We start from the raw sequence: 18,778 nt of genomic DNA, 5'->3' as shown, positions 1-18,778 counted from the left end.
GCAGTATAATGTGGATAAATGTGAGGTTATCGACTTTGGTAGCAAAAACAGGAAGGCAGATTATCTGAACGGCTGTAAACTGAGAGAGGGGAATATGCAGCGAGTACACCAGTGGCTGAAGGTAAGCATGCAGGTGCAACAGGCGGTAAAAAAGGCAAATGGTATGTTGGCCTTCATAGCGAAAGGATTAGAGTACAGGAGCAGGGACGTCTTGCTGCAATTATACAGAGCCTTGGTGAGGCCACACCTGGAATATTGTGTGCCGTTTTGGTCTCCTTATCTGAGGAAGGATGTTCTTACTATAGAGGGAGTGCAGCGAAGGTTTACCAGACTGATTCCATTGATGGCGGCACTGACGTATGAGGAGAGATTGAGTCAGTTAGGATTATATTCGCTGGAGTTCAGAAGAGTGAGGGGAGAACTCATAGAAACCTATAAAATTCTAACAGGACTTGACAGGGTAGATGCAGGAAGGATGTTCCCGATGGTGGGAGTCCAGAACCAGGCGTCATAATCTAAGGATATGGGGTAAACCTTTCAGGACTGAGATTAGCAGAAATTTCTTCACCCAGCGAGTGGTGAGCCTGTGGAATTCGCTACCACAGAAAGCAGTTGAGGCCAAAACATTGTATGTTTTCAAGAAGGAGTTAGATATAGCTCTTGGGTCTAAAGGGATCAAAGGGTATGGGGAGAAAGCGGAAACAGGTTACTGAGTTGGATGATCAGCCATGATCAGAATGAATGGCCTTGTATGTATTTCTTAAAGCTTTGGTTTGGAGACTCTTAAGCATGTAGATAGGTTTCATTATGTGTCAGGCTCTCAGCTGACCAAAACAGAAGTAAGCAAATTAAATGGAGGCACCAGTAATTTTTGACCTTGTAGTTTGTACTCTGCTGAAACCTTTCATCTTATCAGTTAATTTGGAGTTTGGCTATCAGTTGGACATTGCCTCTTTTTGTAACTCACTCAACAGTTTCAAAAACCAACAACTATTGGCACTTAGCCACAAAGGAGTTAGGTATAGCTCTTGGGTCCAAACGGATCAAAGGGTATGGGGTGAAAGCGGGAACAGGCTACTGAGTTGGATGATCAGCCATGATCATAATGAATGGCACAGCAGGCTCGAAGGGCCGAATGGCCTGCTCCTGCTCCTATTTTCTATGTTTCTAATACAATCAATTAATTGATCCACATAATAGTTAAATCTATATGGTTGAAAGTCTTGCACACAAAGCATTTCACACTGTAAACAGCACAAAAACATTATGCTTTTCAATTTTTGCTTGGTCTATCTGATATCTGGCAGACATAAAAACCCATCATCATCTAGGTCTCATATACAAGCTACAAAGAATTGCATTCGTTATCATAGAATTTTCATCCACGCGACTGAATGTAGGCTCTCTCCTTGTAGGGTCCCCGCTGACTAACCCAAGCCCAGTGTGTTTAAGCATCGGTTGGCACCAGCCAAGTTTTACAGACCCACAAAACCAGAATACTGCTGGTCTTCAACACAGCTCACCATGGGATCAGGATTGATTGGCACCATTCTTCTGATTCAACAATGTGAGAGTTAACTAACAGGCAATCAGCAAGCACATACAATTAACCGATGAAAAGCAGACGAGCTTCCCAATACAGATACTTGTAACATCTCAATACTTACGCACCAAGTTTCATAGCCTCCCTCCGCCCTTTGTCAGCAGCTTAAGTATTCTTTCTTGCTCTGTTCCGCAAGCTCTTATTTTTCTCCTTGGCCTTCGCCAATGCACTAATTCCATGGTCCTCGATGTTACTCTTCTGGTTTCCTCACAAATGTGACTAATTCCCCTCCTTGCCTTTGAACCTCTCTGCCTATATGGCCTTTCATCCCACTATGCATGTGTACTCTCATGACTGTGAGAAACACAAGACATCCACTAGCCATTGTCAAAGCAGGAGACATTAGTCACAGAGCAATGCAGTATCGGCCATAGTCACTCCAATCCTATTCTACCAGTGTGTCCAGACTGTGCTCAGAACGAACAAATGAAAACACTTTTCTCTTAAATAATGCTTTTACCTCTCTCCTAAAGGTCTGTTTACTATGCCACAAACAGCAGGCCTCCAGTCTGTCCTTTCAAGTGGCCATTCTTTATGCATATCTGTGAGTTATTTAACAGTGGGGAAAGCAGCATCCCTAACTTGTACACAACCAGCGATTCCCAAAACCATCACTGGATAGTGCTCTGTCACTGGAAACCCTGTCTGATCTCTTCTTCCCCCCACCACACTTCTTATCCCGGGGATCTGAGGCCAACGGTAGTGGCCCCCTCTGGCTCCCAGCCAAGATCAGCAACAATGATCAAACTGGGAGTACTCTGACCTCTCTGATTCAGCACCACACCAGCTGCTCTATCCACCTCCTCAATGCTGCGACAAGTTGCAAAGCATTTTTGTTCTTTAGTTTAGCAGCTGAATATCCAATACTACTGCTTAAAATGGTGAAAACATGACCCAATATAACAGCTCCAGCACATGATTTCCATTCTGATTCAAGAAAAGGGTTCATTAATCAGGTCCACAATTGATAATGTATTCAACTACAAATGAACATTTAGCAGAAGCCACTCAACTCCTCCCAACTCCAAGATAGATATATACTTTTCAAAAAAAGGTGACAAGTCTTATACACACCATATTGTGCTGTTGCAAAAAATCTGCTGCATTCTCCTCAGCGTTGCCTCCAATCTCTCCAATTAGAACAATGCCTTCTGTTTTGGGGTCCTTCAGGAAGACATCAAGGCAATCAATGAAGTCTGTTCCGTTGAAAGGATCTCCACCAATACCTAGGATTTAAATTGTCAAAATTACTGTGCATTTCATCTTTACAAAATATGATTGCATAACTGCTTTGTTGCTTAGACACAAAAGTTCAGATTAAAGTCGTCCAACTTTTTGTATTATGGAAGAAATCTCCAGGTTTGTTTCCTTCCCGAATTGTCAGTCAAATCACTCTGTTTCTTTAATGTTCTGCACTCACTGTACCCACAGGGCATGGATTTTTTATTATTAAATCATGGTAATGATTATATGAAAGGTTCTGGTTGACACCGAAATCTGCCAGTCGCAAGACTGATTAGTGTTTTTGCCAATGGGGAGGGAAGTTTTGGGAAGAAGACCATCTTGACAAACAGAGCAGAGCACCAAAGATCATTCCAACAACATGCTGTAGCATATATGCACCAGAACTGGCACAACAATCGGCCAAACTCATGGGTCATTTTGGGAATCTACAAGCAGTCTATAGCACTCTAACATGTAAGCTCCCTAGATGCACCGCATTCAGTCCTTCAGGGAACTGAAAATCTCGATTTTCCCTTCCAGCCAAACTGATGTTGGGAAGCAGCACCCAGGTCAAGGATAGATAAAGAAATACAGGAACAATTAGATTAAAATAAGAACTTAAAATGGATTTGATCAGGTTTTGGATTATCTTTCCATTTACTTGAACTGTTATGCTAATGCTGCAACTTATAACTCTAGGAAATCACAGCCAAAACATTAATTGGCAAATGTTCACTTATAACACCTTTTTAAGGCTGCCAAATTCTGAAATGCTGTCAGAATTCTGAGAAAATGAGACTTCTGACTGCTTAATTAAAGTGAACCACACACTATCTCTATAAGCTGGGAATGCTGAATGTCGAGGGGCAAGAAAGGCTCAGAAAAGATTGTAGAGACAAGATATAGATGACACAAAAGGAGACCTTATAAATGGCACAGGATAAATCAGTGGTGGTGTCTGCATCGCGGATTCACGACCTATAGGTCTTGTGCTGCTGACAGTAACCCGAGAGGAAAGCTGGGGACAGCGAGGCCACGGCCAAGAAAGAACATAGAACATAGAACATAGAACATACAGCACAGAACAGGCCCTTCGGCCCACAATGTTGTGCCGATCCTTTGTCCTCTGTCAAGGACAATTTAATCTATACCCCATCATTCTCCTTTATCCATATACCTATCCAAAAGCCTTTTGAAAGTCCCTAAAGTTTCTGACTCAACAACTTCCCCGGGCAAGGCATTCCATGCCTCGACCACTCTCTGGGTAAAGAACCTTCCCCTGACATCCCCCTTATATCTCCCACCCTTCACCTTAAATTTATGACCCCTTGTAACGCTTTGCTCCACCCGGGGAAAAAGTTTCTGACTGTCTACCCTATCTATTCCCCTGATCATCTTATAAACCTCTATCATGTCACCCCTCATCCTTCTCCTTTCTAATGAGAAGAGGCCTAGAATGTTCAGCCTTTCCTCGTAAGACTTATTCTCCATTCCAGGCAACATCCTGGTAAATCTCCTCTGCACCCTCTCCAAGGCTTCCACATCCTTCCTAAAATGAGGCGACCAGAACTGCACACAGTACTCCAAATGAGGCCTTACCAAGGTCCTGTACAGCTGCATCATCACCTCACGGCTCTTAAATTCAATCCCTCTGCTAATGAACGCTAACACCCCATATGCCTTCTTCACAGCCCTATCCACTTGAGTTGCAACTTTCAATGATCTATGCACATAGACCCCAAGGTCTCTCTGCTCCTCCACATGCCCAAGAACCCTACCGTTAACCCAGTATTTTGCATTCATGTTTGTCCTTCCAAAATGGACTACCTCACACTTTTCAGGGTTAAACTCCATCTGCCACTTTTCAGCCCAGCACTGCAACCTATCCAAGTCCCTTTGCAGACGACAATAGCCCTCCTCGGTATCCACAACTCCACCAACCTTTGTATCATCTGCAAATTTACTGACCCACCCTTCGACTTCCTCATCCAAGTCGTTAATAAAAATCACAAACAGGAGAGGACCCAGAACTGATCCCTGCGGCACGCCACTGGTAACTGGGCTCCAGGCTGAGTATTTACCATCTAAGACCACTCTCTGCCTTCTATCAGTTAGCCAATTCTTAATCCAACTGGCCACATTCCCCACTATCCCATGCCTCCTGACTTTCTCCATAAGTCTACCATGGGGGACCTTATCAAATGCCTTACTAAAATCCATGTACACCACATCCACTGGTTTACCCTCATCCACTTGCTTGGTCACCTGCTCAAAGAATTCAATCAGGCTTGTGAGGCAAGACCTACCCCTCACAAAACCGTGCTGACTGTCCCGAATCAAGCAGTGTCTTTCCAGATGCTCAGAAAGACCTGTGACTTTTTCTAAACCGCTTGAAGAACAAACAGAAAGGAGCTGCAAGTCATCATGTTACATCGTATCTTGGATCAAGACACATGCTGTACTCACAACGGTGGGAACACGACAAGAGCATGGTAATGACTACACTGTTTCCACAGTTCTCTTAGCACAGCTGCACTTGTGGAAATACATACGATATGCAAGACAGGTCCGACCCTGGCAGGAAAGCATGTGACTTACCAACACAGAGAGACTGGCCCAGGCCAACCTCTGTCGTCTGGTGAACAGCTTCATATGTTAGCGTACCAGATCTTGAAACAATGCCTGAAAAAAAAACATTTGTTTATTGAAAACATGAAAATCCCTACCAAGGTAGTTTTCTAGTTACAATGGTTTAGCATGCAACATCCCCATTACATTACCCATTTCAATTACCATGGCTCAAAAAATTTATGCAATGAGATGAGCCACAAAGAGCAGGAAGGTCCCAGGTTTCATCTCTAATCTGTGCTAAGTCAGCTGATCTCAGATGGTGCCCAAAATAAGGCTCTCTAAAATTGACCTCATCATCCCTGCCTGAGGGAAGGGGCAAGTTGACCTAGATATTTGCCGATCACTATCCAGTGGCACCTTCTGGAAGTACTCATGCGTGGATACAAAGCAAAGACAGGATTTTAATTCAGCCATTATGCTTCACTGGTTTTAGAACTTGCGAAGGCTCATACAATAAATAACCAAAAGTAGTCGTAACTGGCAAGGAATTAATTCCTTTAGAAGAGGAAGGGAGGGAAGAAACTCTCCAAGAAAAACATGCAAGTATGCCAGCATAGTGGTTATGTTACTGAACCAGTAATCCAGAAGCCTAGACTAACAACCGAGAGAGGGAACACTCAAATCCCACCATGACAGCTTGAGAATTTGAATTCCATTTTAAAAGTCTGGAAACAAAAATAGTACTAGTAAAAGAGATCATGAAGCTGTCAGATTGTAAAAACTCAACTGATTCATTAATGCCCTATATGTACTGAAAACTGCAGTACTCAATGTGACTTCAGGCCCAGACCAAAGTGCAAGGGTGAGTGGCCAAAAACAAAAAAGACTGAAAATCTTTTTTGAATCATGTAAATTATATCACTGTTAATGATCTGTCTGTGCAACAGCCCCAACAAACAAATTTCTCTGCAGCACCTGTGGAAGAGCCTGTCACTCCAGAATTGGCCTTTATAGCCACTCCAGGCGCTGCTTCACAAACCACTGACCACCTCCAGGCACGTATCCATTGTCTCTCGAGATAAGGAGGCCCAAAAGAATGATCTGTAATCAATGCAAATGCGTCCAGGCCCCTTCAAATGTGTAGAAACATTAGTTTTCCCTTGGTTTACCTTCGATTACTGTCAAAGAGTCAGAGTTATACAGAAACAGGCCCTTCAGCCCATCGTGTCCGTACTGGCCATCAAGCACCTAACTATTCTAATCCCATTTTCCAGCACTTGGCCCGTAGCCCTGTATGCTATGGCGTTTCACGTGCTCATCTAAATACTTCTTAAATGTTGAGAGGATTCCTGCCTCTAACGCCTCTTCAGGCAGCGCGTTCCAGATTCCAAAAACCCTCCGGGTGAAAAACATTTTCCTCAAATCCCCTCTAAACCTCCTGCCACTTACCTTAAATCTATGCCCCCTCGTTATTGACCACTCCATTAAGGGAAAAGGTTTTTTCCCATCTAACCTATCAATGCCCCTCATAATTTTGTATTTCTCAATCATATCTCCCCTCAGCCTTCTCTGCTCCAAAGAAAACAACCCGAGCCTTTTCAGTCTCTCTTCATAGCTGAACTGCTCCAGCCCAAGCAACATCCTGGTGAATTTCCTCTGCACCCTCTCCAGTGCAATCACATCCTTCCTATAGTGTGATGACCAGAACTGTACACAGTACTCCAGCTGTGGCCTAACTAGCGTTTTATACAGCTCCATCATAACCTTCCTGCTCTTATATTCTATGCCTCGGCTAATAAAGGCAGGTATCCCATATGCCTTCCTAACCACCTTATCTAACTGTGCTGCTGCCTTCAGTGATCTATGGACAAGTACACACGGTCCCTCTGACCCTCTGTACTTCCTAGGGTCCTACAACCCATTGTATATTCCCTTGCCTTGTTAGTGTTCCCAAAATGCCTCACCTCATACTTCTCGGGATTAAATTCCATTTGCCATTGCTCCGCCCATCTTACCAGTCCATCTATATCATCCTGTAATCTAAGGCATTCCTCCTATTTACGACACCACCAATTTTTGCGTCATCTGCAAACTTACTTATCATACCTCCTATATTCACGCCTAAATCATTAATGTACACTACAAGCAGCAAGGGTCCCAGCACCGATCCCTGTGGTACTCAACTGGTCACAGGCTTCCACTCGCAAAAACAACCCTCGACCATTATCCTCTGCCTCCTGCCACTAAGCCAATTTTGGATCCAATTTGCCAAATTGCCCTGGATCCCATGGGCTCTCACCTTCTTAACCAATCTCCCATGCGGGACTTTATCAAAAGCCTAACTGAAGTCCATGTAGACTACATCAACTGCTTTACCCTCATCTACACATCTAGTCGCCAACTTGAAAAATTCAATCAAGTTAGTTAGACACAATCTCCCCCTGACAAAGTCATGCTGACTATCCCTGATTAATCCCTGCCTCTCCAAGTGGAGGATTAATCCTGTCCCTCAGAATTTTTTCCAACAGTTTCCCAACCACTGATGTTAGACTCACCGGCCTATAATTACCTGGTTTTAGGGCGGCACAGTGGCGCAGTGGTTAGCACCGCAGCCTCACAGCTCCAGGGACCCGGGTTCGATTCCGGGTACTGCCTGTGTGGAGTTTGCAAGTTCTCCCTGTGTCTGCGTGGGTTTTCTCCGGGTGCTCCGGTTTCCTCCCACAAGCCAAAAGACTTGCAGGTTGATAGGTAAATTGGCCATTATAAATTGTCACCAGTATAGGTAGGTGGTAGGGAAATATAGGGACAAGTGGGGATGTTTGTTGGGAATATGGGATTAGTGCAGGATTAGTATAAATGGGTGGTTGATGTTCGGCACAGACTCGGTGGGCCGAAGGGCCTGTTTCAGTGCTGTATCTCTAATCTAATCCCTGCTACCTTTCTTGAATAATGGAACCACATTCGCTGTCCTCCAGACCTCTGGCACCTCTCCTGTGGCTAGAGAGGATTTGAAAATTTGTGTCAGAGCCCCTGCTATCTCCTCCCTTGCCTCACATAAGAGCCTGGGATACATCTCATCTGGGCCTGGGATTTATCCAATTTTAAGACCACTAAAACAGCTAATACATCCTCCCTTTCGATGCTAATATGTTCAAGTATATCACAATCCCCCTCCCTGATCTCTACACCTAGATGGTCCATTTCAATAGTGAACAACGCTGAAAAGTAATCATTTAAAACCTCACCTATGTCCTCCGGCTCCATACACAGATTGCCACTTTGGTACCTAATGGGCCCTTCTCTTGCCCTTAATATATTTATGAAACGCCTTCGGATTTTCCTTTATCTTGCCCGCCAGTGTTTTGTCATGTCCCCTCTTTGCTCTATTAACTTTTTTTCGTACCCCCCTACACTTTCTATCCTCCTCTAGTGCCTCCGCTATTTTCCGTGCTCTGAAACTGCCATAAGCCTCCTTTTTTTTTTTCTGATCCAATTCTCTACATCCCTTGACATCCCTTGTTGGCGGCACAGTGGCGCAGTGGTTAGCACTGCAGCCTCACAGCTCCAGGGACCCTGGGTTTTCTCCGGGTGCTCCGGTTTCCTCCCACAAGCCAAAAGACTTGCAGGTTGGTAGGTAAATTGGCCATTATAAATTGTCACTAGTATAGGTAGGTGGTAGGGAAATATAGGGATACTTGGTAGGAATATGGGATTAGTGTAGGATTAGTATAAATGGGTGGTTGATGGTCGGCTCAGACTCGGTGGGCCGAAGGGCCTGTTTCAGTGCTGTATCTCTAATCTAATGCAAGGTTCCCTGGCCCTGTTGATCCTACCCTTTTACCTTAACGGGTACATGTTGGTTCTGAACCCTCACTATTTCCTCTTTGAATGACTCCCACTGGTCTGATGTAGACTTTCCTACAAGAAGCTGCTCCCAGTCCACTTTGGCCAGATTCTGTTTTATCATATTGAAATCGACCTTCCCCCCATTCAGTACCTTTATTTCCTTTGTCCTTTTCCACAACTACCTTAAATCTTAGAGTTATGGTCACTATCCCCGAAATGCTCCCCCACTGACACTTCTACCACTTGTTCGGCTTCATTCCCTTGGTTTACGTCCAGTATTGCCCATTCTCTTGTAGGATTTTCTCCATACTGGCTCAAAAAGCTCTCCTGTATGCATTTTAAGAATTCCACCCTCTTTAAGCCTTTTACACTAAGACTATCCCAGTTGATATTGGGGAAGTTGAAATCCCCTACTATTATTACCCTATTATTTTTACACCACTACCCCATCCAACTCCACGCACGCATACTACCCCATTCAACTCCACGCACACACAGTACCCCATTCAACTCCACGCACACACAGTACCCCATTCAACTCCACGCACACACAGTACCCCATTCAACTCCACGCACACACAGTACCCCATTCAACTCCACGCACACACAGTACCCCATTCAACTCCACGCACACACAGTACCCCATTCAACTTCCCACACGCACACATGCAGACACACACACACAAACAACTCCTTCCAGCTTCACCCCACACACACTGTACACCATTCAACTCAGGCAGCTTTGTCGTTGGTTGGCTTTTTAAAAAATCAGAACTTAAAGCCGATCTTTTAAGGTCGGAAAGGGAAAAGGCCAATGGGGGATTTCCAAATCCCCAATGTCGGAAATCCGCCATTTGGCGAAAGTATCTCACCTCTTATCAGATCTCTGAGGAAGGCAAGTCACACAGTGGTACCTAACAAATGTGTGTTTTAACTTGTGCAGGTTCACAGCCATAGCCTTGCATGAAAGAAAAGCTGCAAGGTGACTTTCCCTTTTCCTCTTCTGAAAGTGCTGATTCTTGTTGGCGTGCAGCTTCATGAACCTCAGACATTTAGTGTTCATTCATTCCAATGGAGCTGAAGCAGAATGTGTATTAGGCTAATCAACTCTGGAAGGCACCTCGAATTGAACCTATTCCTGCCCTCAACTGAAGCCAACAAACATGTGGAATTAGAGCAGAAACCTGGACTAATATTCTCTTCCTTAACCTAGGGCATTGAGATCAACTGTAGCACCCCAATGCCTAGACTTACCTGTACAGCCCAGATAGATTTGTGGAACCACAGTAAACTACAACAGGGATTTATTCTGACATCTGAAAATTAATCGAGAAACTTACATCTAACTGCTGCCCAGTTTCCATGACTAGAGGGGCGGCACAGTGGCGCAGTGGTTAGCACCGCAGCCTCACAGCTCCAGCGACCCGGGTTCAATTCTGGGTACTGCCTGTGTGGAGTTTGCAAGTTCTCCCTGTGTCTGCTTGGGTTTCCTCCGGGTGCTCCGGTTTCCTCCCACATGCCAAAGACTTGCTGGTTGATAGGTTAATTGGCCATTATAAATTGCCCTTAGTATAGGTAGGTGGTAGGGAAATATAGGGGGACAGGTGGGGATGTGGTAGGAATATGGAATTAGTGTAGGATTAGTATAAATGGGTGGTTGATGGTCGGCACAGACTCGGTGGGCCGAAGGGCCTGTTTCGGTGCTGTATCTCTAAACTAAAACTAAACTAAACAAGATGTCAGGCGACAGAAAGATTAGACTCAGCAGAAATGTCCTTCATGTTGGATAGGTTCCTGACACTTAACCGCCTTAGACATGAAAAGTGCCCACTTGAACTAGACATCAGAAGGTTGTTGATGTCTGTGAAACCATATTCTGCAGGAGTCCATAGTCCTCAGGGGAGCAGAGAAGAAAACTGGGCGAGAGAACTCAGCCAGAATAACTGGTCAAGAGATACAAATATTTGGAGAGAATATTTCACTAGAAAATCTTCAAAAAAAAACATGCAGTTCATATCTAATCACCCTCTGTCCTTACTATTTTATCTCCTAGTTCAACCATGCCTCAAGTTTAAAATGTTTGTCTACTTGTTTTCAGAACGCTCCACATCCCTCCCTGCCTGATACTCATTACCTCCTCCAATCCCACAACGTGCCCCCAAAGATTTCTGTTAGACTGACTTCCATCGTCTTGTAGATCACTTATTTCTCATCATTAGAAGCCTTGCCTTCAGCTGCTTGTGCCCCACTTGGTGGCATTCCCTCCCAAATTCTATTTGCCTCTCCATTTCTAGTCTTTAGAAGACTCCAGGAACCAAGCCTTTCGTCATCCTTCTTCATCTCTCCTTTGGCTTCGTACCTGTTTGCCTCACAACTCTGAAGACATTTTCCAGATTAAATATATATTCAAATTATTGTTGAAGTTTTGCTCATTGCACAATACAGTGCCAAAAATCCTTGAGAGATAGAAGCTAATTTGTATCCGGTACTCACCAATTCTTCCTTTCATATGGATGTGTCCAGGCATGATTCCAATTTTACATTCTCCGGGCTTAAAAAAGAATAAATTAATTCAGAGGAATAAGACATGTCACAGTCTGCATAAAACAATCAAATAAGCAAAATACAAAGAGGAGGCACAAAATGAAAACCTTTTAACAATCTACTTCAAGTGAACATGGCTAAGAAAAGGCAACATTAGGTGCTCAAACTAAGGTTATTAGTTACACTGTTCGGCTAGAAAATAGACAACAAGGGAGTATGGCAGAGTTAAATGGTATATACTTCAATGCAAGAAGTCTAGGGAAGAACACAGATGAGCTGAGAGCACAGATTTACACGTAGGAATATTATATAACAGCTATTGCTGAAACATTGCTGAAAGAAAGGCACAAATAGCAGCTCAGCATTCCTGGTTACTGGGTTTTCAGACAAGATAGAGAAGAGGATTAAAAAAGGAGGTGGGTCGCAATATTGGTTAAATTATAGCTGTGAGGAAGGTTGATCTGGTAGAAGGATCATCAAATGAGGCCATATCGGTTGAACAGAACAAAGAGGCAATCACACAACTGGGAGTGTACAATAGACCCCCAATAGTCAGACAGAGATAGAAGAGCAAATATGTTGGCAAATCTCTGAGCAGTGTAAAAACAACAACGCAGAAATAGCAGGGGATTTCAACTACCCCAAGTTAACTGGGATAGAATTAGTGTGAAAGGCACAGAGGGAGCAGAATTCATGTATTCAGGAAAACTTTTCTAAACAGTACATAGCAGGCACAACTAGAGAGGGGGCAGTTCTGAACTTAGTTTTAGGGAATGAAGCTGGGCAGGTGGAAGGGGTATCAGTTGGGGAGCACTTTGGTGGAAGTGATCATAATTCAGTTAGATCTAGGGTAGTTATGGAAAAGGACAAAGATAGACCGGGACTAAAAGTTCTCAATTGGAGAAAAGCTAATTTTACTAAGCAGAGATGTGATTTAGCTAAAGTGGACTAGAAATAGCTATTTGAAGGTAAATCAATGCCAGATTAGTGGGAGGCATTCAAGGACGAGATAGTGATAGTTCAGAGCAAATATGTTCCCTTAAAGAAAAAGGGTGAAACTAACAATCCAGAACCCCCTGATGTCCAGGGGCGTAAAGGAGGGGATAAAGGAATAACGGGAAGCTTAAGACAGATACTAAGGGCACAATATTGCAGAAAAGCTGGAGGAGTATAGAAAGTGTAGGGGTAAAATGAAAAAATAAATTAGGAAAGAAAAGCGAGGGCATGAAAAAATATTGGCAAGTAAAATCAAGGAAAATCCCAAGTTTTTGATAAATACATAAAGAGCAAGAGGATAACTAAAGAAAGAGTAGGGCCTATTAGGGAAAATAAGGGTAACCTATGTGGGGAGGCTGAAGACTGTGGTATGGTTCTTAATGAATATTTTGCGTCTGTTTTCACAAAAGAGAGGGACGATAAAAACATTGTAATCAGGCAGGAGGAGTGTGAAATATTAGATGAAGTTAATAGTGAGAGGGGCAGGAATAAAGGGTTTGATACCCAGGGCTGAATGGAATGTATCTAAGCTATTAAGGAAAGCAAGAGAATGGCAGAGGCTCTGGCCATCATTTTCCAATCCACTCTGGCTACAGGTATAGTGCCACAGGACAGCTAACATTGTACCATTGTTTAAAGAGGGAGAAAGGGATAGATCGAGTAATTACAGATTAGTCAGCCTAACCATGGTGGTGGGAAAATTATTGGAAAAGATTCTGAGGGACAGGAAAAATCTTCATTTAGAAAGACACAGATTAATCAAAGACAATCAGTACAGATTTAAGTGAAAGTTGCGTCTGACTAACATAATTCAATTTGTTGAGAAGGTGAGAAGCAGGGTTGATAAGGGTATGTATTTCATGTAGTCTATATGGATTTCAATAAGGCTTTTGATAAGATCCCACATGGCAGACTGGTCAGGAAAGTAAAAGCCCATGGGATTCGAGGCAAAGTGGCACACTGGATCAAAATTTGAGGCAGGAAGCAAAGGATATTGGTTGATGGGGGTTTTTGTGACTGGAAGGCAGTTTCTAGCAGGGTTCCGCAGGGCTCAGTATTAGTTCCCTTGCTTTCTGTGGTAGAGACCAATGATTTGGACTTGAATGTAAGGGACATAGAGTCAGTGTCATTTTTTTTTTATTTGTTTGTGGGATGTGAGCATCGCTGGCTAGGTCAGCATTTATTGCCCATCCCTAATTGCCCTTGAGAAGGTGATGGTGAGCTGCCGTCTTGAACCGCTGCAGTCCATGTGGTGTAGGTACACCACAGTGCTGTTAGGAAGGGAATTCCAGGATTTTGACCCAGCAACAGTGAAGGAACGGCAATATAGTTTCACGTCAGGATGGTGTGTGGCTTGGATGGGAACTTGCAGGTGGTGGTGTTCCCATGCACTGCTGCCCTTGTCCTTTTAAGTGGTAGCGGTCGCGAGTTTGGAAGGTGCTGTTGAAGAAGCCTTGGTGCATTGCTGCAGTACATCTTGTAGATGGTACACACTACAGCACTGTGCTTCGGTGGTGGAGGGAGTGAATGTTGAGGGTGATGGATGGGGTGCCAATCAAGCAGGCTGCTTAGTCCTGGATGGTGTCGAGCTTCTTGAGTATTGTTGGAGCTGCACCCATCCAGGCAAGTGGACAGCATTCCATCGCACTCCTGACTCTTGCCTTGTAGATGGTAGACAGGCATTGGGGAGACAGGTGCTGAGTTACTCGCTGCAGAATTCCTAGCCTCTGACCTGCTCTTGCAGCCACAGCATTTATGTGGCTGGTCCAGTTCAGTTTCTGGTCAATAGTAACCCCCAGAATGTTTATAGTGGCGGATTCAGTGATCGTAATGGCACTGAGTGTCAAGTGGAGATGGTTAGACTCTCTCTTGCATGAGATAGTTATAGCCTGTCCTTGTGTGGCGCGAATGTTACTTGCCACTTATCAGCCCAAGCTTGGATGTTATCCAAGTCTTGCTGCATTTCTACATAGACTGCTTCAGTATCTGAAGAGTCGCAAATGGTGCTGAACACTGTGCCGTCATCAGCGCACATCCCCACTTCGCACCTCATGATGGAGAGGTGGTCATTGATGAAGCATCTGAAGATGCTTGGGCCTAGGACACTATCCTGAGAAACTCCGACAGTGATGTTCTGGGACCGAGATGATTGACCTCCAACAACCACAACCATCTTCTTTGATTAGGTGTGATTCCAACTCGCGGAGAGTATTCCCCCTGATGTGCTAGGGTTCCTTGATGCCATTCTCGGTCAAACGCTGCCTTGATGTCAAGGGCAGTGAATCTAACCTCTTCTCTGGAGTTCAACTCTTTTGTCCATGTTTGGACCAAAGCTGTGATGAGGTCGGGAGTGAAGTGGATCTGACGAATTCCAAACTGAGCATCGCTGAGCAGGTTATCGATGAACAAGTGCTGTTTGATAGCACTGTTGATGACCCCTTCCCTCACTTTGCTGACGATCGAGAGTAGACTGATAGGGCTGTAATTGGCTGGGTCAGATTCGACCAGCTTTTTGTGCACAGGACATAGCTGGGCAATTTTCCACATTGCCGAGTAGATGCCAGTGTTGTAGCTGTACTTGAACAACTTGGCTAGGTGTACGGATAGTTCTGGAGCACAAGTCTTCAGTACTATTGCCGGAATGTTGTCAGGGCCCATAGCCTTTGCAGTATGCAGTGCCTTCAGCCGTTTCTCGATATTAGGTGAAGTGAATCGGATTTGCTGAAGACTGGCATTTGTGATGTTGGGGACCTCAGGAGGAGGCAGAGATGGATCATCCACTCAGCACTTCTACCTGAAAATGGATGCAAAGCCTTATCTTTTGCACTGATGTGCTCGGCTCCTCCATTGTTGAGGATGGGGATATTTGTGGAACCTCCTCCTCCTGTCAATTGTTTAATTGTCCACCACCATTCACGACTGAATGCGGCAGGACTGCAAAGCTTAGGTCTGATCCGTTGGTTGTGGGATTGCTTCGACCTGTCTATCGCATGCTGCTTCCGTTGTTTGGCATGCAAGTCGTCCTGTATTGTAGGTTCACCAGGATGACACCTCATTCTTAGGAATGCCTGGTGCTGCTCCGGGCATGCCCTCTTCATTGAACCAGGATTGGTCCTCTGACTTGATGATAATGGTAGAAAGGGGGATAGGCCGGGCAGTGAGGTTATAGATTGTGGTTGAATACAAATCTGCTGCTGCTGATGGCTCACAGCGCCTCATTGATACCCACTTCTGAGTTGCACGATCTGTTCGAAATCTATCCCATTTAGCACTGTGGTAGTGCCACACAACACGATGGTGGGTACCCTTAGTATGAAGACAGGACGTCATCTCCACTAAGACTGTGCGGTGGTCATTCCCACCTATACTATCATGGACAGATGCATCTGTGACAGGTAGATTGGTGAGGATGAGGTCAAGTATGTTTCTCCCTCTTGTTGGTTCCCTCGCCACCTGCCGCAGACCCAGTCTAGCAGCTATATTCTTTTGAACTCGGCTACCTCGGTTAGCAGTGGTGCTGCCAAGCCACTCTTGAAGGACATTGAAGTTCCCCACCCAGAGTACATTTTGTGCCCTTGCTACCCACAGTGTTTCTTCCAATTAGTGTTCAACATGGAGAAGCACTGATTCATCCATCGAGGGGTTGGGCAGTGATGGTAATCAGCAGGAGGTTTCCTTGCCCAAGTTTTTTGACCTGATGCCATGAGACTTCATGGGGTCTGGAGTCAATGTTGAGGACTTCCAGGGCAACTCCCTCCCGACTGTATACCACTGTGCCACCACCTCTGGTGGGTCCATCCTGCTGGTGGCACAGGACATACCCAGGGATGGTGATGGTGGCATCTGGGACATTGTCTGCAAGATATGGTTCCGTGAGTATGACTGTCAGGCTGTTGCTTGACTAGTCGGTGGGACAGCTCTCCCAATTTTGGCACAAGCCCCCAGATGTTCGTAAGGAGGACTTTGCTGGGTCGATAGGGCTGGGTTTTCCATTGTCGTTTCCAGTGCCTCGGTCAATGCCGGGTGGTCCATCCCATTTCATTTATGGCACAGAAGGAAGCCATTCGGCCCAGAAGTCCATGCAGGCTCTCCATGGAGCTATGCTTTCAGACCCACTCCCGGCTTGATCCCCATAGCCCTGCAAGTCTATATCGCTCAGGTGACCATCCAACCTCCTGTTGAAGTCATTGATCGTTACCTATAAAATTTTAACAGGACTTGACAGGGTAGATGCAGGAAGGATGCTCCCGATGGTGGGGGAGTCCAGAACCAGGGGTCATAGTCTAAGGATACGCGGTAAACCTCTCAGGACTGAGATGAGGAGAAATTTCTTCACCCAGAGAGTGGTGAGCCTGTGGAATTCGCTACCACAGAAAGCAGTTGTGGCCAAAACATTGTATGTTTTCAAGAAGGAGTTAGATATAGCTCTTGGGGTGAAAGGAATCAAAAGATATGGGGGAAAAGCAGGAACAGGTTCCTGAGTTGGATGATCAGCCATGATCATAATGAATGGCGGAGCAGGCTCGAAGGGCCGAATGGCCTACCCCTGCTCCTTTTTTCTGTTTCTATGTCGCCGCTTCCACGACCCTTGTGGGCGAGTTCCAGGTCATTATCAACCACTGCATAAACAAAGTTCTTCCGCATGGTCAAGAAGGCAGACGGCATGCTTTCCTTCATTGGACGGGGCATTGAGTACAAGAGTTGGCAGGTCATGTTACAGTTGTATAGGACTTTGGTTCGGCCACATTTGGAATACTGCGTACAGTTCTGGTCGCCACATTATCAAAAGGATGTGGATGCTTTGGAGAGGGTGCAGAGGAGGTTCACCAGGATGTTGCCTGGTATGGAGGGCGCTAGCTATGAAGAGAGGTTGAGCAGATTAGGATTATTTTCATTAGAAAGACGGAGGTTGAGGGGGGACCTGATTGAGGTGTACAAAATCATGAGAGGTACAGACAGGGTGGATAGCAAGAGGCTTTTTCCCAGAGTGGGGGTTTCAATTACTAGAGGACACGAGTTCAAAGTGAAAGGGGAAAAGTTTAGGGGGGATATGCGTGGAAAGTTCTTTACGCAGAGGGTGGTGGGCACCTGGAACGCATTGCCAGCGGAGGTGGTAGATGCGGGCACGATGGAGTCTTTTAAGATGTATCTAGACAGATACATGAATGGGCAGGAAGAAAAGAGATACAGAACCTTAGAAAATAGGCGACATGTTTAGAGAGAGGATCTGGATCGGCGCAGGCTTGGAGGGCCGAAGGGCCTGTTCCTGTGCTGTAATTATCTTTGTTCTTTCTTTGTTCTTTATATCCCCCCTGCATCTTTTGCACAAAACTTTCAATGTGTCACCTATTTTATTATATTATTATTATATTATTTATTATTTTATTCCACCATTTGTTAATGGGAACAGCTTTTCCTTGTCCAACTTATCTAAGCTTGTCACAATCTTCAACACCTCTATTATATGTCCCCTCGTTCTCCTTTGTTCTAAGGAGAAGAAACCCAGTTTTTCCAAACTAACCTGGTAACTAATTCCTCCTGACGGATTGGGAAACGGTACTTAAATTGATGATGGTGGATAGGCAATGGCAAATATGTAAAGAGCGCATGGATGAACTGCAACAATTGTTTATCCCTGTCCGGCGCAAAAGTAAAACGGGAAAGGTGGCCAAACCATGGCTTACAAGGGAAATTAGAGATAGTATTAGATCCAAGGAAGAGGCATATAAATTTGCCAGAAAAAACTACAGACCAGAGGATTGGGAGCAGTTTAGAATTCAGCAAAGGAGGACAAAAGGATGATTAAGAAAGGGAAAATAGAGTACGAGAGTAAGCTTGCGGGGAACAATAAAACTGACGAAAAGTTTCTACAGGTATGTGAAGAGAAAAAGATTGGTGAAGACAAATGTAGGTCCCTTACAGTCAGAAACAGGGGATTTTATTCTGTGGAACAAAGAAATGGCTGACCAACTAAATGCATACTTTGGTTCTGTC

The 18,778-nt window shown here is 44.7% G+C and overlaps 1 protein-coding gene across 1 annotated transcript in view; it reads right to left on the bottom strand.

Annotated features, from left to right (window-relative positions):
* The window catches only part of suclg1 (succinate-CoA ligase GDP/ADP-forming subunit alph), a 140,545-nt gene that overhangs the window by 41,264 nt on the left and 80,503 nt on the right, over nucleotides 1-18,778 (bottom strand). Inside the window, exons 5-7 of the mRNA XM_068028779.1 lie at nucleotides 11,738-11,795; nucleotides 5,426-5,509; nucleotides 2,678-2,829 (exon numbers count right to left, since the gene is read on the bottom strand). Of these exons, the coding sequence (XP_067884880.1) occupies nucleotides 2,678-2,829; nucleotides 5,426-5,509; nucleotides 11,738-11,795 (294 nt within the window). The remainder of the gene's footprint in view (nucleotides 1-2,677; nucleotides 2,830-5,425; nucleotides 5,510-11,737; nucleotides 11,796-18,778) is intronic.

This window comes from Heterodontus francisci, chromosome 1 (assembly GCF_036365525.1).
Source record: "Heterodontus francisci isolate sHetFra1 chromosome 1, sHetFra1.hap1, whole genome shotgun sequence".
Classification (NCBI taxonomy): Eukaryota; Metazoa; Chordata; class Chondrichthyes; order Heterodontiformes; family Heterodontidae; genus Heterodontus; species Heterodontus francisci.
This window is presented reverse-complemented; position numbering and strand designations above follow the sequence as displayed.